Raw genomic sequence first — 21,789 nt, 5'->3', positions numbered from 1 at the left:
AATGTGACCTTCCACGCACAAACCCTGTTGAATGTTCCTGATCAGACCCTATCTCTCCAGATACTTGTATATGCACTATCTCTAAGAACGCTTTCCATTAAGTTACCTACCACAACGTCAAACTTACAGGCTGATAATTGCTAGGCTTGCTCCTTGAACTCTTTTTAAACAAAGGAACCAGATTACCAAGATGCCAATCCTCCAGCACTATACCCATCTCTAATAACTTTTGAAAAATCACTTTTAGAGCCTCTGCTATTTCCTCATGAACTTCTCTCAAGGTCCTGGGAAAATCCTGTTGGGACCTGGGGACTTATCCACCTTTATATGCTTCAAAAGCTCCAGTACCTTCTCTTTCCTAATCACTACACTTTCCATAATTACCCTCTTTGCTTCCTTTACCCTGCACAATTCAATATCCTTCTCTTTGGTGAGTAATGAAGAAAACAACTTGTTCAAAATCTCCCCCATCTCTTTTGGCTCCACACACAGTTGTCTGCTCTGATTCTCTAATGGACCAATTTTATCCCTCACTCTCCTTTTGCTATTAACATATTTATAGAAACCTTTTGCATTTATTTTCACCCTGTTTGCTAAAGCCACCTCGTTCCTTTTAGCTTTTCTAATTTCTTTCTTAAGATTCTTTTTACATTCAATGTATTCTCTATGCATCTCCTTTATTCCTTGTTTCATATATTGTAGGTCTCCCTCTTTTTTTTTGAACCAAGTTTCCAATATCCCTTGAAAACCATGGCTCTCTCAACTTTTCACTCTGCCTTTTATCCTTACAGGAACATAAAGATTTTGTACCTTCACTATCTCACCTTTAAAAGACCTCAATTTTTCTACTACATCCTTCCCATAAAACTAATTGTCCCAATTTGCTCTTCGTAAATCCTTTCGCATCTCCTCAAATCTAGCTTTTCCCTACTTGAAAACCTCAATCTTAGGTCCTGACCCTTCGCTTTCCATAATTACATGCTAATGGAAATATGATCACTGGACCCAAAGTGCTCCCCAACACATACCTCCACCACCTGATCTATCTCATTTCCCAACATTAGATCCAACACTGCCCCTTCTTTAGTTGGTACCTCTACATATTGCTGTAAAAAAACTTTACTGCACACATTTTACAAATTCCAATCCATCCAGCCCTTTCAGAGAATGTGTTTCCCAATCTATATTTGGAAAATTAAAATCTCACACTATCACAACCCTGTGCTTATTACAAATATCTGCTGTCTCCCTACAAATTTGCTACTCTAGTTCTCACTCCCCATTAGGTGGTCTATAATACAGCCCTATAAGTGTGACTACCCCTTTCCCATTCCTCAATTCCACTCGTGTAACCCTCCAATTTATCCTGCCTAACCATGCTGTAATATTTTCCCTGACATGCAATGCTACACCACCCCCTCTTGCCCCTCCAATTCTATCACACCTAAAGCAATGAAATCTAGGAATATTTAACTGCCAATCACATCCCTCCTGCAACCATGTTTCATTAATTGCTACTACGTCATACTACCAAGCGTCAATCCATACCCTCCGCTCATCCACCTTCCTTACAATGCTCCTAGCATTAAAATATATGCAATTCAGAGATTTCCCATTACTTATTCTGTTTGCCCCTATCTTTCCAAACAACTTGATTAGGTTCTTTTTCTATCATCTCCCCTCCATCTTCGTACAGAGCATCCTCACTCTCTTATTGCTTGCCTATCCACCCCACACTTTGTCTACAAGCTTTCTCTGTATGCAATCAAACCTTCTCCTTGCTGTTCCCCTTTGCTTGGTTCCCTGCCCCCCCCCCCCCCCCCCCCCCCCCAAGCATTCTTGTTTGAAGTCTCCTGACTAGCCTTAGCAAATGTCCCTGCCAGGATCCTGGTCCCCCTGGGATTCAAGTGCAACCTGTCTGATCAGTACAGGTCCTACCTCACCCAAAAAAGGTCCCAGTGATCCAGAAACTTGAATCCACGCCTCTTGCTTCATCCCATCAATCACATATTCATCCTCCACCACATTCTGTTCCTGCTTTCACAGGGGGAAAAAGAGAGAAAATGTTATCCGAAGCCTCAACACAAGTGAAACCATGTTAGCATCATTGAGTAAACATAGAATTGTGGCAGCACACCACTAGGCAGGCGAACCGGCCCTGCTTGTAATCCACATGGCATGGCAGCCGGCCAAAATGGCACAGTCGGGGGTTTCCCCTTCTCAGCACAGGGCTCAGAAGCCCGCGCCCAGGTGAGGTCAGCACCCCCAGCGCGGTTTTCAGCCAGGCCCAGGCTGGGAATATAAGTCACGCCCAGCAGCCTGCAATAAATCAGTTCTGGTCACTGAGCTCAACCCATCTGGTTGTGTGTTCTTTCAGTAGCAGTGTAGCTGCCGCTACAATTGATGACCCCGACTGGTTCAAATGTCTTTGAACCCATCATGAGCGAACCTGGGATCAGTGCCATAGCCATCAAGCTGCCTGAATTCTGGGTTCAGGAGCCGGATTCAGCTACGTGGAGGCTCAGTTTTACCTCTGCCAGATTTAATCTGACACGACTAAATTTTACCATGTGCTCGCCACCATGGACCAGGCCACTGCCAAAACGCGTGCTGCACCTCGTTCAGCACCCACCCACCGAAGACAAATACAAGACCATCAAGCGAATGCTCACCGGATCCCTCGGACTATCTGGGCGCCAGTGTGCCGCTCGGATGCTGCTCCTTGATGCCCTGCGGGACAGGTCCTCGATGGAGCTGATGGATGAGATGCTTGCGCTCATGGGTGATCACACCAACTGCCCACTCTTCGAGGGCATTTTCCTCGACCATCTGTCCGAGGGCATCCGGCCGTTACTGACCCAAGAGAGCTTTACTGACCCGAGGAAGGTCGCTCAGAAGGCCCAAGAGCTATGGCCCGAGCGATTCCTGGGGGGCTCGGCGGTCCAGCAGGTCATGAGGCACGGGCATGACCATGCCAAGCCCACCTCAGCGCTGCGGTAGAGCATCCGGCCCCTGCAGGGGCCACCAAGAGCATAACCAGGGGCATGGCATCCGCTCCAGGCCTCTGCTTCTACCACCAGCACTGGGGAGCCAAGGCTCGGAAGTGTCGTCAGCCCTGTTAATGGCTGCAGCGGCTGGCCAAGGACACAGCCTCCTCTACCTGCAGGATTCGGTCAGCGGCCGGCGGTTCCTCGTCGACACTGGGGCCCAGATCAGTGTTATCCCACCCACAGCCATCGAGTCCAGGAACCGACCTCGAGGACCTCCCCTCCGTGAGGCCAACGCAACAGAGATCCGGACCTATGGAGACAAGACAGTCCACTTCCAGATAGGCTGACGAAAGTTCTTGTGGAGGTTCACTGTCTTGTCCCTTCCGACCGCCATTCTGGGTGCCGACTTCCTCCTCGTTCATGGTCTTCTGGTGGACGTTCGGGGTAGGCGCCTGGTGGATGTCTGTAGTTTCCAGGCCATTCACCTTGACGCCTCCCGCTCAGAGCAGTCACAGATGGCCACGATCAGCATGACCAGAGACGAGTTCCAGCGAATCCTTGAAGAGTTTTTGACTCTCCTCAAGCCACAGTTCTCCGTTGCCTCGCTGCGCATCAGGGTGTTCCACCACATCCCCACCCAGGGCCCAACAGTTCACGACAAGGTATGCTGGCTCCCGCCTGACGAGCTCCAGGTGGCGAAGGAGGAGTTTTCGCATCTGTTAGAGCTGGGGATCATTCAGCGGTCCGACAGCCTGTGGTCCTTGCCTCTCCACCTGGTCCCGAAAGCCTGCGGTGGCACCTCTGCAGAGACTATTAATGGCTCAATGAGGCGACAGTTCGCATCCTTCACATACAGGACTTTACGGCCAACTTACATGTTGCGAGGGTTTTCTCCAAGGTTGACCTGGTGCGCGGGTATCACCAAATCCCGGTGCACCCTGAGGACATACCCAAGACGGCTATCATCACCCCCTTCAGGTTGTTTGAATTCCTTCGCATGCCGTTCGGTTTCAAGAATACCGCTCAGACCTTCCAGCACCTCGTGGACTCGGTGGGCAGGGACCTGGATTTCGTCTTCATTTACTTAGATGACATCCTCTTTGCCAGCAGGGAATGGGTGCAACACAAGGCCCACCTGCGCACCCTCTTCTCCCGGCTGGCAGACTTCGGCCTCGCCATCAACCCAGCCAAGTGCCAGTTTGGGAAAGAGTCCATGCAGTTCCTGGATCATACCATCACGGCCGAGGGACCCACGCCCGCCGCTATGAAGGTTGGCGCTATCAAGGAGTTCCCACATCCGGACAATCTCAAGGGGCTGCAGGAGTTCGCGGGTATCGTCAACTTCTACAACTGATTCATCCCGGGAACTGTGCGCAACATGCAGCCGCTATTCACCCTCATCGCAGCCAAGCACAAAACGCTCACCTGGACCCCAGAGGCCTGCAGTGCATTCAAGGCCACCAAGGACACCCTCACGAAAGCTACCATACTCGCTCACCCACACACGACCTGCATATGGCCTCTCCGTTGATGCCTCTGCCACTACTGTCGGCACCGTCCTGGAGCAGCAGGTGAACGGACAGTGGAAGCCGCTGACGTTCTTCAGCCGGCTTCTCTGCCCACCAGAGCGCAAGTATAGCGCTTTTGACCATAAGTTACTGGGCATGTACCTGGCGGTGCGGCATTTCCATTATTTCTTGGAGGGGAAGACTTTTACCATCTTCACTGACCACAAACCCCCTCACCCAGGCACTCGTGATGGCGAAGGAGCCCTGGTCGGCCTGCCAGCAGCGTCACCTCTCCTTCATGTCGGAGTTTACCACTGACATTTGACACAAGGCGGGGAAGGACGATGCACTCTCATGACCGGCCATTTGCGCGCTGACGCCCGACCTCGACCATGACCAGCTCACCCGGGACCAGAAGTCTGATGAGGAGACGCAAGCCTTCAGGACTGCCATCACGGGCCTGCGGTTCTGAGACCTCCCGACTCCGAATGGCAGAAGCACCGTCCTGTGTGATGTCTCCATGGGCACCCCATGGCCAGTGGTTCCCCAGCAGTGGTCCAGGCAATTCTTCCATCATATCCACGACCTTACGCACCTGTCCATCAGGTCCTCAGTCCGGATGGTGGCAGAGCGGTTCGTCTGACACGGGCTGCAGTAGCAGATCTTGGGCTGGGCCAGAACATGCACCCATTGCCAAATGTCCAAGGTACACAGGCACACTAGGGCACCTGTGCAAGAGTTCGAGCACGTCTGGGAACAGTTCAGCCATATTCACGTGGACATAGTTGGGCCCTTACCCGTTTCCTGGGGCAACCATTACCTTTTCACGGTGGTGGACTGCACCACTCGTTGGCCCGAGGTGATCCCGATGCCGGTCGCCTCCACGGACTCCTGCTCCCGCGCGCTGTTGCACAATTGGGTCGCCTGCTTCAGCGTTCAAAATCTCCACACCAGTGATCGGGGACCCCAGTTCACCTCTGCGCTCTGGGCACACCTCGCCAACACGTTGGGGATCAAGCTACACCGCACCACGGCCTATCACCTGCAGGTCAATGGGTTGGTCGACCATCTACACCGCCACCTTAAGTCGTCACTTATGGCCCGCCTCATCAGTCCCGATTGGGTGGACGAACTGCCTTGGGTGCTCCTGGGCATCCGCTCCACGGCCAAGGAGGATCTGCAGGCACCATCAGCTGAGCTTGTCTACAGCACATTGCTGGCACTTCCTGGTGAGTTCATTAACGCGCCTCACAAACCCCCAGCGGTTGCCGCATGAGCTGCTACCCCACCTCCGGGCCCGCTTGGACTCCTTTGCACCCCCACCGCTGCCCAGGCACAGCACACGGCCACCTCACGTCCCCAGTGAGCTGCTTTCCGCTGAGTACGTTTTTATTCAGCAGGGCCTGCCCGCAGCACCTCTGCAGAGACCTTACAGGGGCCATACAAGGTGGTCCAGCGTTCAGGGTCTATGTTCACGCTGGATATCAGCGGCAGGCGAGAACTGTTTACTGAGGACAGGCTGAACCCAGCATACCTCGACCCCACTGAACCAGTGATTGTGGCCCAGCCCAAGAAGTGAGGCTGCCCAGCTGAAAAGGACATTGGCACTGGTCCTGGGGGGGGGGGGGGGGAGGGGGGCTGAGTGGCGGCACACCACTAGGCAGGCAAACCGACCCCGCTTGTAATCCACGCGGCGGGGGAGCTGGCCAAAAAGGCGCTGTCGGGGGTTTCTCTTTCTCAGCATAGGGCTCAGAAGCACGTGCTGGGGGACTACGTGACGCCCAGGTGATGTCGGCACCCCCGGCGCGGTTCTCAGCCAGGTCCGGGCTGGGACTACAAGTCCAGCCCAGCAGCCTGCAATAAATCAGTTCTGCTCACTGAGCTCAACCCGTCTGGTTGTGTGTTCTTTCAGTAGCAGTGTAGCTGCCGCTACAGAATTTAACTTGAGTCTATCATGGCAACTTTGTGACCTTATTAACCCACAATTTTTTTCCCCCACTAGATAGGGAATCTCAATTGCCTTTGAGTTTTGGTTTGCATATCCATTTCAGAAGGCAGTTAAGAGTTGGCCATCTTGGGTGACATTTACTATCTCAAAATGTTATATCCCTCTGTGATAGAATTTTGTAACAATTAGAATGTCTTGTGGTAACCATTGCTGAATTTAATTTCTCTAGGTGCTGTGATAGTAGTTGAACACTTGCTTCAGCTAATTAGTTAAGGATTATAATCATTTTAGAATGTAAGCACTGCACCATTGTTCCCCAGAGCTGTGACTTGATATCCTTGGATTTATAAATAGCACATTCTGTCATTTCAAGCAGTGCACAGAGTATCTCCTGTTTGTCTTGTGTACATATCCTGCATTCAAATGCGTTTTACTTTCAAATTTAAAAGATTTTAGAATGGCGGCTATTTGGTGAGGGTGTCCATGGGCTGAAACAGCAAACAGTCATCAAATGCAACGACTAGGCAGACAGCACACGGGATGAAATGCCTGCCCACATAGACCGCAGGAATCGGCCAATCACAGCCAGCAGGGGTCCAGTCTAGGCCCCCACATCCGGGACAACCAATCAGCAGTTGGCTTCACTCAAGCCATACCTTGGTGGTGACATGGCCAGCTGCCTATAAAAGGCAGTCCATAGTCAGTGTTGATTACACTCCATTGGTGTGTGAGTCTTTCTACCTCGAGCTATAACCGTAGCGACCTCGCTACAGTAGTGACCCTGACTGGTCCAAATGGCATTTAGGACCCAACAATGGATGAACAGCCTGCAATCAATGCTGTAGCGTTGAAGTTGGCAGCCTTCTGGACATCGCAGTTCACCATATGCTGGATCCCTGCAGATGACATGCATTGCTACCATGTGGTCAGTCCCCTCGATCAAGCACTGCAGCCAGCATCATCAACTTCCTTCAGCATCTCCCAGAGCAAGGAAAGTATGTGGCCATCAAGGAGCTTTTAACCCGCACTTTTGGGCTCTCGAAGCGTGAGCACGCGGCCTGACTGCTGTTCATCTACAGTTTGGGGACAGGGCCCCTTCCGCCTCTCAATGAAGGCCACATCTCTTGCCTGCTGTTCCAGCAGATCTTTCTGGAGCAGCTGATAAAGACCCCAGGAAGGTAGCTGCCTGAGCAGATGTACTATGGGTGGCGAAGAGGGACGCCTGGTTTCGCTTGAACAAGTTACGGCACCTCGTCAGCAAAGCCTGGCCAGGAAGCCGCCTTAACGAGGCCACCCTACCCGACAGATATCCCGTGCCCCACATCCAGGACTTCACTGCTAATCTGCAATGGGAAGGATATTCTCTAAGGTGGACCTCATCAGAGGTCATCATCGGATCCCAGTTTACCCGATGACCTTCCCAAAACTGCTATCATAACTCCCTTGGATTGTTCAAATTCCTCCACTTGCCATTCAGGATGAAAAATGTGGCTCAGACTTTCCAAAAGTTGTTGGATTCATTGGGCTGGAATCTGCACTCTGCCTTTGCCTACCTCGATGACATTTTAATAGCCAGCCACACCCGCACCGAGCACGCCGCTCACTTAAGACTATTGTTCTCCAGGCTAAGTGAGTTCGGTTTAATCATCAATCTGGCCAATTGCCAGTTTGGCTGAGAGACCATTGATTTCCTTGGCCATTGCATTGACCAAAGTGGGACCAGGCTGTTACCCACCAAAGTGGACGCTATTCGTTCCTTCCCCAGACTAATGACCTTGAAGGGATTGCAAGAGTTTGCAGGTATGGTCAATTTTTATCATCACTCCATACCTGCAGCGGCCCGCATCATGAGTCTGCTACTTCTTCTCATGGCAGGGCCCAGTAAAGACATTCAATGAACACGGGATGCAACCGAGGCTTTCCAAGCAACCAAACATGCCCTGGCCAAAGCCACTCTCCTCATGCATCCGAGGACAGATGCCCTGACCGCCCTCATGGTTGACGTCTCCAGCACAGTGGTTGGGAGTGTATTTAAGCAACTGATTAACAGACAGTGGCAGACGTTGGCCTTTTTTAGTAAACATCTTGGGCCACCGGAGCTCAAGTACAGTGCCTTTGATAGGGAGCTGTTAAGTGTTATACCTGGCAATTTGGCATTTCTGTTACTTCCTGGAGGGCAGGAAATTCGAAATTTACACAGACCACAAACCACTTTGACCTGTGGTCAGCCAGGCAACAGCAGCACCTATCCTTCATATCTGAATTTTTGATGGATATTGAACATATTGCTGACAGGTGCAATGTGGTATCCAATGCTCTATCTGGCTACCCTGTCCTGGGTATCGACTATAGGGCCCTGGTAGATGCGCAGCAAGCAGACCCTGACATACCGGACAGCACTTACCGGCCTGCAACTGAAGACCTCCAGATTGCCCCAGGTAACCGCACCTGCTCTGTGACACCTTAACTGGTAAACTGCGCCCCGTTATTCTGGTTGTGAGTTTTCTATTCGGTCCACAATTTGGCTCACCCTGCTATCAGGACTAGAGTTGGCATGGTGGCCAACAGGTATGTCTGGCATAGCCTCTGTAAAGAGGTCACTCAGTGGGCCAAAACGTACTCCGTGTCAGGCATCCAAGGTCCAGACCCACATTAAAGCCCCTCCGCAGCCTTTCGACCTAGCACACTGCCGTTTCAGTCACATGCACATAGACATTGTGGGGCCCCTACCTATATCCACAGGTGCACATTATCTTTTAACCATGGTTAACCAGATGACTAGATGGCCAGAGGCAGTGCCACTACCTGAAATCTCCACGGAGACGTGTGCACAGGCATTACTGAACACCTGGGTGGTATGTTTTGGGGTCCCTGAACACTTAACATCTGACAGGGGGGCCCAATTCACTTCCAGTCTGTGGACCATCTTAGCAAATGCCCTTGGCACTCAACTACACCATGCCACCCGCAGGCTAACAGGCACCTGAAGACAGTTCTGATGACCCGACCCACTGGACTGAACTAGGCAGACAAACTCCCTTGGGTCCTGCTAAGCATCCGCACCACCCTGAAAGAAAATCTTGAGGCATCCTCTGCCGAGTTGGTCTATGGCACACCCCTAGTCATCTTAGGCGAATTTGTGGCAGCTTTTGAGGACTTGGGGGAGCTCCCGGTGGCTACGTTGTGTCTCAACTACGCGAGTGCCTGGGCGCACTAACACCAGTTAAGCCCAGAGTTCACGGGCAAGCCAGTGCCTTTGTCCCAAAAAACTTTGCAGACTGTCACTATCTTTTGGTCCAAAGCAGGGCCCACCGGCCATCTCTTTAACGGCCTTATGAAGGGCCATACTGCGTGGTTAGTCACAACAGCTCCACCTGGGTGTTTGAACATTGGCAGCAGGGAGGACACCTTCATGCTTGACCCCAGGGCACAGGGTCAGCCGCCAAAAGACAGTCCAGATTGTTGGTTCTGGGGGGAGGGGGATCGTGTAGCATCCCGCAGTTCACTCCACAGGCCGACACATTGTCAAACACAATGATCGAGCAGACAGCACGCAGGATGAGATGCCCGCTCCCATAGGCTGCAGGAATGGTGGTCGAATCAGCCATTCACAGCCAGCGGATCACACGGCACCCAATCCATGCCGCGCATCCAGGACAACCAATCTGCAGCCAGCCTCACTCAAGCCACGCCCTGGTGGTGACGTGGCCAGCTGCCTATAAAAAGCAGAGCTGCACCCCTTGGTGTGCGAGTCTTCTTTCTACCTCGAGCTCTAACCGTAGCGACCCCCCCCTCCCCTACAAAGGTAATGGGCAACCTGACGATTTGTCTTAAATTTAAATGGAATGGCCACTGTTGTGAACTGTCTATTAATGTTATGTTTACATCACACAGATTGATTTGGTGGGTTAAAACAGTCAAGTCTTCAAATGTTTTTTTAAATTCTGATAAAGCACGATAATTCAGACAGAAAGAATTGATTGAATGCACCATGAGCAATAACATGGATGACATTTGGTAACATTGTTTTATGATTGATATTGCAGATTTCACACTGCGTTGGAAGTATAAATTCATCTTTAATAATTTTGCACTTTTGAACTGTTGCCTGAAATTGAGTATTGTATTCTGATCGAAAGAGCTAATGTTTGTTTTCAGGAAAACATATCTAAACTTGGGCTGTGTTTACTTGGCCAATTAGGTGATGTGCTCATTACTTAGTTAGGTTAAATAAAATACAGGTTTTCAGTAGCAAAATAATATGTCATGTATTTTATCCTGTTTGGTGTGAGCAGTTGCATGGCCAATCAGCCAGTTGTGAAATAAAAATTGAAAATGTGCCAATTCTTCAGATGATTCGTTAGTAAAATTATTTGCAAATCTTCCTTCAGTTTATATAGGTCACCAAGTGCCCTGACTAAATTTTCTATTACTGTAATTCTTTTTTCCATCTTTCTTTTTGGTCCATTGTAAAGATTGAATATTGTACATTAATACATGAAAATAATTGAAAAGAATTGGAGAAGTTTATGCTTTTGGCATCTTATTAATACCTATTTGTAATTGCAAACATGGGTGTATTACAAGGAAGAAAAGAAACTGAAATTCCATAATGGAACCGATTGCAGCTAAAGGCAAACCAGAAGGAAGCAAATGAAAGTTTTCTTTGAAAAATAGAATCTGAGAATAATTGTGGTGATTCAGTCCTGGCTCTGATTTTAATAAGAAGGCAAATAAAAACCTTTCCTGTGTTATAGTTATGAAAATCGAGCTTTTTTTCCTAAACTACAAAATTTTTTAATTGACTTTGTTTATATTGGGGGATAATGTTTATTCGGGATGCATCATGAAGCTCTGAGAAAATATGAACTGTCAAAATGGTGAAAGATAAAACATGGAACTATCAAATCTCATGATTGAACTTTTAAATTTGTACTTTGTCACTCTTAAATCTAATTTATGTTTATGGTAGTTTCAAAGGCTTGCTTTTGGACCTTGAAGATGGAAATTTACTGAAACTCGGTGAAGATGGAACTGTTCTGAGGTAAATTTGTTTTGATTGTCATGTGCAATGAGGCAGGAGTTCTGTGGATTTGATTTTAATGTACTTTTCTACTTCCACTGTTGTGCTATTGCCATGTAATTTTAGCTTCATTGAACTATAATTTAAGAATTAAGCAGCACCAGTAAATTTTGCCAATTTGTACCAGTTCCTAGTTTCTCTGCAAATGTTGACATGGACTGCAGATGCTGGAATCTGGGGGGGTAAAAAAAAGCTTCTGGAGGAACTAAGTGGGTCAGGCAGCATCTGTGGTGGAAAAGGGATGATTGACATGAGCTGATACCCTGTATCAGTGTAAAAAGGAGATCATTGATACCCTGCATCAGTGTAAAAAGGAAATCATTGATACCCTGCATCAGTGTAAAAAGGAGATCGTTGATACCCTGCATCAGTGTAAAAAGGAGATCGTTGATACCCTCCATCAGTGTAAAAAGGAGATCGTTGATACCCTTCATCAGTGTAAAAAGGAGGTCGTTGATACCCTGCATCAGTGTAAAAAGGAGATCGTTGATACCCTGTATCAGAGTAAAAAGGAGATCGTTGATACCCTGCATCAGTGTAAAAAGGAGATCGTTGATACCCTGCATCAGTGTAAAAAGGAGATCGTTGATAGCCTGCATCAGTGTAAAAAGGAGATCGCTGATACCCTGCATCAGTGTAAAAAGGAGATCGTTGATAGCCTGCATCAGTGTAAAAAGGAGATCGCTGATAGCCTGCATCAGTGTAAAAAGGAGATCGTTGATACCCTGCATCAGTGTAAAAAGGAGATCGTTGATACCCTGCATCAGTGTAAAAAGGAGATCGTTGATACCCTGCATCAGTGTAAAAAGGAGATCGTTGATACCCTGCATCAGTGTAAAAAGGAGATCGTTGATACCCTGCATCAGTGTAAAAAGGAGATTGTTGATACCCTGCATCAGTGTAAAAAGATGGACAGTATAAAAAAAAAGTGAGGGAGAGGGGTGAAGCATAAATGGCCAACTTGAGCTCCCAATTGCAAGCCATTTTAACTCCCACACCAACTTATCTCCAATAGCTCACTGGTGAGAGTACCAATCTTGTAAACCAGGGGGTCATGAGTTTGTTCCTCACTGGGGCCTCATTTCTGTGAGGGGTGATGGACAAAGTAGTGACTGTCTTCCTTATGGTAGACTAAATTTGAAGAATTACATGTATGTTGCATTCTAAATGTAGTATTACATGATAATAATGGAACCTTTACCTGTCTATTGCCTCCCTTGCTGTCTGGCTGAGGCAAATACAAAGCAGAGGATCGCCACTTGATCTTTTGCCTGGGTAATCTACAACTCAGTGCCATGAACATTGAATTCCTTTGTCTCTTCTATGGATCCATCCAGGTCCTCTTGTATACCTCCTTCTTTCTGAACCCACCCCAGTTTCACCCTTTTTCCCCCCGATCAGATTCTATAATCTGCAGCCTTTTGTTGTCTTCACTCAGCACATACCAGATTGTTGCTATCTCCCTTCCTCCCTCACCTGGCTCTGATTGTTGGAAATCCACCCCCTTCCCCAGATCCACCAATCAGTTGCCTGCTCATGTCTTATTCCTTTTCTTACCTCTTTATAATGGCTATTTCCTCCTTACACTCTTAATACTGATGCAGGGTCTCATCTTTAAATGTCAACTGTTATCTTTTCTCCACAGATGCTGTCTGACTTGCTGACTTCTTCCAGAAGCTTTTTTTTTCTGCAAATATAATAGCCACAGTTTTCTGTTGGAAAAATGTACAAAATGCTGTTAGGAAATTCCAGGATCCATATCAGTGATGCCAAGAATGGCGGTACAGAGCCAATTCAGGATATAATCACTTTTGAAACTCATTGTCTGTTTTGTTTTATCTTTTAATGCAGTGGCTCCCTAGGTTGCAAATGATCTGACCTGTGAAAATTGGACCATGCAAATTCATACTAACTTGTTGAATTGAAAAAATCACTTTTATATAAATTATCAAGGTATTCATTAATAACTGGATGCAATATATCATTACGTTTTGAGTTTTGTGTGCCCGATGGAGATGTGGGGGGGCTGGTAGTCATGGTGGGGAGCTGGCTGATGGAGGACCTCAGTTTTCTTCAGGATGACTTCCAGGCCAAACATTTTGGCAGTTTCCGCAAAGCAGGACGTCAAGCGCTGAAGAGCTGGCTCTGAATGGGCAACTAAAGCGGCATCGTCTGCAAAGAGTAGTTCACGGACAAGTTTCTCTTGTGTCTTGGTGTGAGCTTGCAGGCGCCTCAGATTGAAGAGACTGCCATCCGTGCGGTACCGGATGTAAACAGCGTCTTCATTGTTGGGGTCTTTCATGGCTTGGTTCAGCATCATGCTGAAGAAGATTGAAAAGAGGGTTGGTGCGAGAACACAGCCTTGCTTCACGCTATTGTTAATGGAGAAGGGTTCAGAGAGCTCATTGCTGTATCTGACCTGACCTTGTTGGTTTTCGTGCAGTTGGATAACCATGTTGAGGAACTTTGCGGGACATCCGATGCGCTCTAGTATTTGCCAAAGCCCTTTCCTGCTCACGGTGTTGAAGGCTTTGGTGAGGTCAACAAAGGTGATGTAGAGTCCTTTGTTTTGTTCTCTGCACTTTTCTTGGAGCTGTCTGAGGGCAAAGACCATGTCAGTAGTTCCTCTGTTTGCGCGAAAGCCGCACTGTGATTCTGGGAGAATATTCTCGGCGACACTAGGTATTATTCTATTTAGTAGAATCCTAGTTTCTCCTAGTTTATCCTAGTTCTATTTAGTAGAAACCAGTTTACCTATCTCGGCTGCACCATTTCATCAGATGCAAGGATCGACAATGAGATAGACAACAGACTCGCCAAGGCAAATAGCGCCTTTGGAAGACTACACAAAAGAGTCTGGAAAAACAACCAACTGAAAAACCTCACAAAGATAAGCGTATACAGAGCCGTTGTCATACCCACACTCCTGTTCGGCTCCGAATCATGGGTCCTCTACCGGCATCACCTACGGCTCCTAGAACGCTTCCACCAGTGTTGTCTCCGCTCCGTCCTCAACATCCATTGGAGCGCTTTGATCCCTAACGTCGAAGTACTCGAGATGGCAGAGGTCGACAGCATCGAGTCCACGCTGCTGAAGATCCAGCTGCGGGTGGGTCACGTCTCCAGAATGGAGGACCATCGCCTTCCCAAGATCGTGTTATATGGCGAGCTCTCCACTGGCCACCGTGACAGAGGTGCACCAAAGAAAAGGTACAAGGACTGCCTAAAGAAATCTCTTGGTGCCTGCCACATTGACCACCGCCAGTGGGCTGATATCGCCTCAAACCGTGCATCTTGGCGCCTCACAGTTTAAGATGCACGGTTTGAGGCGATATCAGCCCACTGGCGGTGGTCAATGTGGCAGGCACCAAGAGATTTCTTTAGGCAGTCCTTGTACCTTTTCTTTGGTGCACCTCTGTCACGGTGGCCAGTGGAGAGCTCGCCATATAACACGATCTTGGGAAGGCGATGGTCCTCCATTCTGGAGATGTGACCCACCCAGCGCAGCTGGATCTTTAGCAGCGTGGACTCGATGCTGTCGACCTCTGCCATCTCGTGTCATCACTTGTCCGTGAACTACTCTTTGCAGATGATGCCGCTTTAGTTGCCCATTCAGAGCCAGCTCTTCAGCGCTTGACGTCCTGCTTTGCGGAAACTGCCAAAGTGTTTGGCCTGGAAGTCAGCCTGAAGAAAACTGAGGTCCTCCATCAGCCAGCTCCCCACCATGACTACCAGCCCCCCCCCACATCTCCATCGGGCACACAAAACTCAAAACGGTAAACCAGTTTACCTATCTCGGCTGCACCATATCATCAGATGCAAGGATCGACAATGAGATAGACAACAGACTCGCCAAGGCAAATAGCGCCTTTGGAAGACTACACAAAAGAGTCTGGAAAAACAACCAACTGAAAAACCTCACAAAGATAAGCGTATACAGAGCCGTTGTCATACCCACACTCCTGTTCGGCTCCGAATCATGGGTCCTCTACCGCCATCACCTACGGCTCCTAGAACGCTTCCACCAGCGTTGTCTCCGCTCCATCCTCAACATCCATTGGAGTGCTTTCATCCCTAACGTTGAAGTACTCGAGAGGAATTACATACTTTTGCAGAATATGCCCAGTAGGGGGAGCCAGCAACTTATTGAAGGTCAACCTCAAAAAGTGGAATCGGAACCTGGAATGGATTCACTATTTACAGTTCTAGAAGGGACTGCTTATCAGATGAGTAATATGTCAAAACAAATATCAGATTAAATGAATGAAGGATTTATGGTGAAAATGAAGATGCATATTTTATGTGAAGAAATGTCAAATATGAAGCAAGATATGAATGTAGTTAAAAGTGACATTAATAGATGTATAAAATCTGTTGATATTGTACAAGAAAATTTAAAGAAAATCGAGAGTTTTTTCTGAGTGTGAAAGTCAAGTGGAGCATAATAGAGAAAAAAAAATAGAAAAAATAGAAGGATCTTTTTTAGAATGGGGAATTAAAAAAAGACTTTATTGAAGAAGATTGATTCTTTGGAAAATCAGAGTTGGAGAAATAATGTGAAGATAGTGGGTCTTTCAGAAAATATTGAAGGCTCTGATTTTATAAAATACTTTAAACTCTGGATCCCAGAAGTTTTGGGTAAAGAGTTCTTTCTTGAAGGTTTGGAGTAAGATAGGGCTCATAGAGCTCCGAGAAGAAAACTGCTTCCAGGACAACCGCCGATAGCAGTCTTGATTCGTTGTTTAAAATACCAGGATAGTGAAATGATTTTGCAGGACAAAAAGCATGACAAAATCAATCCCCATTAATGGTTCAAAATAACAGTCCTTTTTTTTATGCTGATTTGAGTTAGAAAGATATTCGTAGACGGCAAGAATTCAATACGGCTAAAGATGTTCTGTCGCGAAAAGGTTATAAGTTCGCTTTTCATTATCCTGCAATTTTGAAGGTTTTTTTTTATGGAAACTTTCAATCTTAGAGTTTTGAAAATGATCATGATGCCTTAGTTTTTTCCTCCTAAAATGAGATTAAATGGAAATGGCAGTGGAAATGGGAAGAATGGAAAAAATGGAAAGAAAGAAGAAATACAGAATCCTCTTGATATCAAAGGTCCAGAGCAATTGTTGGGTTTGGAGTTACTGGGTTGAAGATGTGGACTATATTTGAATGTGTTTATCTATATAATAAATGTATCCAGCTTTGGGGGGTAGGGTGGATGATGCTGAAAACTTTGTAAGTCATCTGCCACCAGTGGGTTTCCCACACCCAGTTTTTTTTTAGAGTAATACTGCCTTTGGGTGTTATTTTTAATTTTTTTTTATAAAGAGGGTTTTTATTCCTCCTTTTTTATTTTTAAAAAAATTTTGTAGGATTACAAAGGGGAGCATTATTTTATAGAATTTAATTTTTTAGTGTGTGCATTTACTAATAGTTAAAATTATATCCAAATTGAACTTTGCAACTTTTAATGTTCAGGGGTTAAATAATCCAATAAAAAGAAAGAGAGTATTGGCATATAAAAAAAAATGAAGATTGAAATTTACAAGGAACACATTTGACTGAGAAATAACATTTGAAATTGAAAAGAGACTGGGTTGGTCAAGTTTTTTATTCCTCTTTTAATCCTAAAGCAAAAGGAGTAGCGATTTTAATTCATAAGAATTTACCATTTGAATTGGAATCTACTGAAGGGAATGCTGGTAGAGTTTTAAGAGTTAATTGTAAAATTTTTGTGGAATTTTGGACACTGCTTAATTTATATGCACCCAATACAGATGATGAGCGGTTCATTTCAGAAGCTTTCTTCTTGTTAAATCAAGCTCATGAGAATATTTTAGTGGGTGGTGATTTCAATTATGTTTTGGATCCTTTATAGATAGAAATCCGAAGAGTATAAGGAAATCAAAGTTGACAATACAACTTAATGCGTTAATGAAAGATTGAAATTTGGTAGATATTTGGAAAAATGTTAATCCAACAGAGAAAGATTTTTCTTTTTATTCTTCAAGGCATGACTCATTTTCCAGAATTTATTTATTTTTGGTGTCAGCACATCTTCAGGGTAGGATACTGCAAACTGAATATAAAAGTAGTGTTATATCAGATCATTCATTATTATTTTTCTCTTGTGAAAGTTCGGAGATAGTACGTTCGACGTATAGATGGAGGCTTAATGCAATGTTATTGGAAAAAAAAACAGTGTTTGTTACTTTTGTTAAAGAGCATATTTCTTTATTTTTGACCGAAAATGTTAATTTTGTAGAGAGTCATTTTGTAGAATGAGATGCTTTAAAAGGGGACAGATCATTAGCTATTCTATGAAAGTTAAGAAACAATATATGGCAGAAAGTTTACAGTTGGAAAATCAGATTGCTGAACTAGAGAAAGATTTTCAGAAAGATATAACAGAAGATAAAAAAGCCATATTAGCGAAGTTAAAATTACGCTATAATACTTTACAAACTTACCAGTTTGAGCATTTAATTAATAGATCTAAACAACGTTATTATGAGTTGGGGAAAGAGCTCACAAGGTACTTGCCTGGCAATTGAAAGATGATGAGATGTCTCGGACTATTAATGTTGTTAAGAAGAATTTAATAATCACCCAAAAGCCTCAAGAAATTAATGACCATTTTTATTCATTTTATCAAAAATTATATACTTCTGAGGGGAAACAGGATATTGGTTCTATTGATTCTTACTTATTTAAATTAAAATTACCGGTTAGGGTTAGGGATATTCAGGAGTTGGAATCTCCATTTACGGATTTTGAAATCAAGGAAGCTATTCAGGAAGTGCCTAATGGTAAGTCCCTGGGAGATGATGGGTTTCCTGTGGAATTCTATGAACTTTTTACGACAAATTTTCTAATATATTTGGGGAAGTGTTAAATCAAGTTACTGAAGATCAGAAGTTCCCGGAAACGTTTTCGAGTGCTTTAATAACTTATCCCATAGAAAGAATCAACAATTGTATGTCAACCAATATGATATGGGTTTACTATAGTACATCTCTGACTTAAGGAGAAATTGGTTTACGGTGAATTCTCATGAACAGGTATTCAATATTTTTGGACATAGTATGAGTTATAATTTAATTGTTTAATTATAATTATAGAATTTGATGTCTTGAATGAAATGTTATGGAATAATTATGGTTATGGTTCAAATTTAAAATTGTAATATGTATATGATATGATTTCATTTATGTTATCATTAGTTTGTCTTGTATAAAGGGTTTTTATTAAACTCAATAAAAATATTTTTAAAAGAAAGAATTCTCATGAACGGAACCCTGACCTAAGAACTGTCTGTGCAGGCTATTGAACTGGGTGATGGTGTGATATGTTTGATGAATTACATCTTCCAAATGCACTAAGCAATGACAATGAAGGATGCAAATATTCAGTACAGTTGGAGAGGTTTTAATTAAGTGGTCCATTCAGAGTGCTATGTTCCACTTGAGGCTGAGATACTTGCAAAATGTTGCCATTGTGCCTTGTATGTAAAATAAAAAGTCATTTTGGTACAGAAGGAGGCTATTTGAATAGCGAGCCCATGTTGCCTCTCCGGTGCAATCCAAGTTTACTCTGTTTACCCACTCCATCCCTTTAGCCCTCTGAGTTTACTTCCCTCAATCAATTAAATAAATATTTATTTTTAATAATTGATTTTTGGCAGTTTACAGTGGTCTTGTAGACAAAAAGTTCCAAGTCATTAGTATTTGCTGAGTAAAACAAATAAAGCACTTTCTTGTATTTCTTGCTTAGATCCTTAAATTATTGTCCCCTTGTCCTTGAAAAATTAGCTAATTAGAGTATTTTTTTCTTTATCTGCTATATCCAAATATTCGATAATCTCAGTCGTACATTGACCTCTTTTTCTCCAGAAACAGAAGTCATTTCCCCAGCCTAGTTTTGTTGGTAAAATTCTTCATCCTGAGAATCATTCTCATGAACCTTTTCTGCTCAAAGACCTTCTCATCCTTCCTAAAATATAGTAATCAGAATTGGATGCAGAACTCCAATTGCTACTTAGTCAGTGCTTCATAAAAACATTGCTTCCTGCTTTTACACTCAGTATCTCATAAAGGGAAAATTGCATGTTCTTTGCTAACAAATCTCTAGAGTATATCCAACCTGCTTTCATGATCTATGCACTTGAACTTTCAGTTCCTGTACATTCTTTAGAGGTCTGCCACTATGTTGCCTCTTTTTATCCCTAATTTCAATAGCTGCTTGCCTGCCCATTTTGTTAGTCTATTAGTATTGTTACAGGTTCTATTATTTTTACATATATATATTATATATTATCTGTCTATCTATCTCTCTCTCTCTCTCTCTCTATCTCTATCTCTCTCTCTATCTCTCTCTCTATCTCTCTCTCTATCTCTCTCTCTATCTCTCTCTCTATCTCTCTCTCTATCTCTCTCTCTATCTCTCTCTCTATCTCTCTCTCTATCTCTCTCTCTATCTCTCTCTCTATCTCTCTCTCTATCTCTCTCTCTATCTCTCTCTCTATCTCTCTCTATCCATCTCTCCATCTCTCCATCTCTCCATCTCTCCATCTCTCCATCTCTCCATCTCTCTCTCTCTCTCTCTCTCTCCCCCTCTCTCTCCCTCTCTATGTATCTATCTCTCTATGTTTCAAAGAGATTGTGGGGGTTTAGTGTAGGTCACTTCACAAACAGAGTAACAAAACTCATCTCATGTAAAATGTAAGAGCTTTGCTGAATCCAGACATTCAGTTCCAGTGATTTTTGCAGAGACAATGGAACTGCTTTGGAAAGAATTTCAAAAGCAGATGCATATGAAACAGTCCAGGCTCAAAGTGCTGATAAAGATCTTCCAAAGATTGGGTTTGGAGCCTTGGGAGTGGTGGTTCTGGTTTTTACAAGTAGAGAGAGAAAAAAAAACAAAGAGAATTCTTCTCTGAGAGAGAGAGAGAGAGAGAGGTAGGTTCTGTAATGGCAGTGAAGTTGCAAAATGGCAAGCTGGCAGGCTTGTTGAAAACCCCATTTTAGAAGATAGGTTGTGAGTTCTGAGTTCAGCCTGTTGCAAACACTTGTAGTCCTTACAAGAAGAAATGGCTGGCTCGTGTGTTTCTCCTGAAATATGGGAAACAAGAGGAACTCTTGGTGACCTGGAAGAAGAGGTTATCATTTGGAAAACCCATGATGGGGAAAGTTTCTTCGGCAAGAGACTGGAGTGACTGATTTAAGGAAATCAGTTTGTGTGTGTCCAACGAGCAACAAATCTCTCTCTGAAACCAACAAGACTCTTCCTGAATGGTAACCATTTAACTCTAAGCACCAGAGCCTGGTGAAAATTCGTAAATGTTAAATTTTGTGCACAGTTTAAGAATTGACTGATACTGGTGAATTTGAAGAAGTGAAAAGTTAATGATTGGACTGTGAAACGAAGAACTTTCCTGAACATATACACATTACATGTGCATTTAGAATTCAAAGGGGGTTAAGTTAGTTAATTGTAATAAGTTAAAGTTCGATCCTGTTTTCATGTTTGAAGATAATTAAAAGCAACTTTTGTTTAAGTAACCATTGTCTTGGTGAATATCTATTGCGGCTGGGTTTTGGGGTCCTCTGGACTTGTAACAGTATCATCAAAAAAAGTGGCTCTGCCAGAGTTGTTGCTTTGTCAATGATGCTGTCGGTGGAGAGCAGGAGTGGAGATAAAGTGTTGCTCTGCAGGATCTTACTGCCTGGTCGTGAAGCCAACAGCTCTGTACAGGCTTTAAACATTCTATTAGAGGAGCCAAGGAGGTTTGTGCTCAAGACAGCACATCTGTGCTGAGCATGGTACCACAAGGTATTGCATACTCTGGGGGAGCAGTGGATCGGCAAAGGGCACCAGAAACAGGAAAGCATCCCCTGTTGAGAAGGAGAAGCATAGGAGACAATGCTACAGGAAGGTGACCATGGCAACAGACCAGAGAGGGGCTCAATGGCTGAAGCGCCCACACAGGCTGTGGGCTGTTGGCAACTTGTGGTGGATGGACAGCACCAGGCCATGGTCTGCTGGAGTCCTGCTCATGGGAACCAGGGATTGGAACTTGGATTCAAAGGGTGCTAAGGACAAGAAGGGGTCTCTAAGGGTTTCAGGCACTGAGAGCTTCCTAATCTTATTGGAGATTTTGGATCCGGAGCTAAGATTGTAAATGGATTGAACTGGAATCTGAGACTGCGTGTGCACTGGAGACGAATCCATAGATACTCAATGTTTCTGAAGGGACTCTCTTGC

The 21,789-nt window shown here is 45.0% G+C and overlaps 1 protein-coding gene across 2 annotated transcripts in view; it reads left to right on the top strand.

Annotated features, from left to right (window-relative positions):
• The window catches only part of nt5dc1 (5'-nucleotidase domain containing 1), a 725,609-nt gene that overhangs the window by 88,235 nt on the left and 615,585 nt on the right, over positions 1 to 21,789 (top strand). For both annotated transcript variants that reach the window (XM_069886815.1, XM_069886814.1), the window contains one exon: positions 11,419 to 11,490. In XM_069886815.1, the coding sequence (XP_069742916.1) occupies positions 11,419 to 11,490 (72 nt within the window). The remainder of the gene's footprint in view (positions 1 to 11,418; positions 11,491 to 21,789) is intronic.

Source organism: Narcine bancroftii, chromosome 6 (assembly GCF_036971445.1).
Source record: "Narcine bancroftii isolate sNarBan1 chromosome 6, sNarBan1.hap1, whole genome shotgun sequence".
Classification (NCBI taxonomy): domain Eukaryota; kingdom Metazoa; phylum Chordata; class Chondrichthyes; order Torpediniformes; family Narcinidae; genus Narcine; species Narcine bancroftii.
The sequence above is the reverse complement of the archived record's forward strand: the minus strand, read 5'-3'. Positions and strand labels throughout refer to the sequence as shown.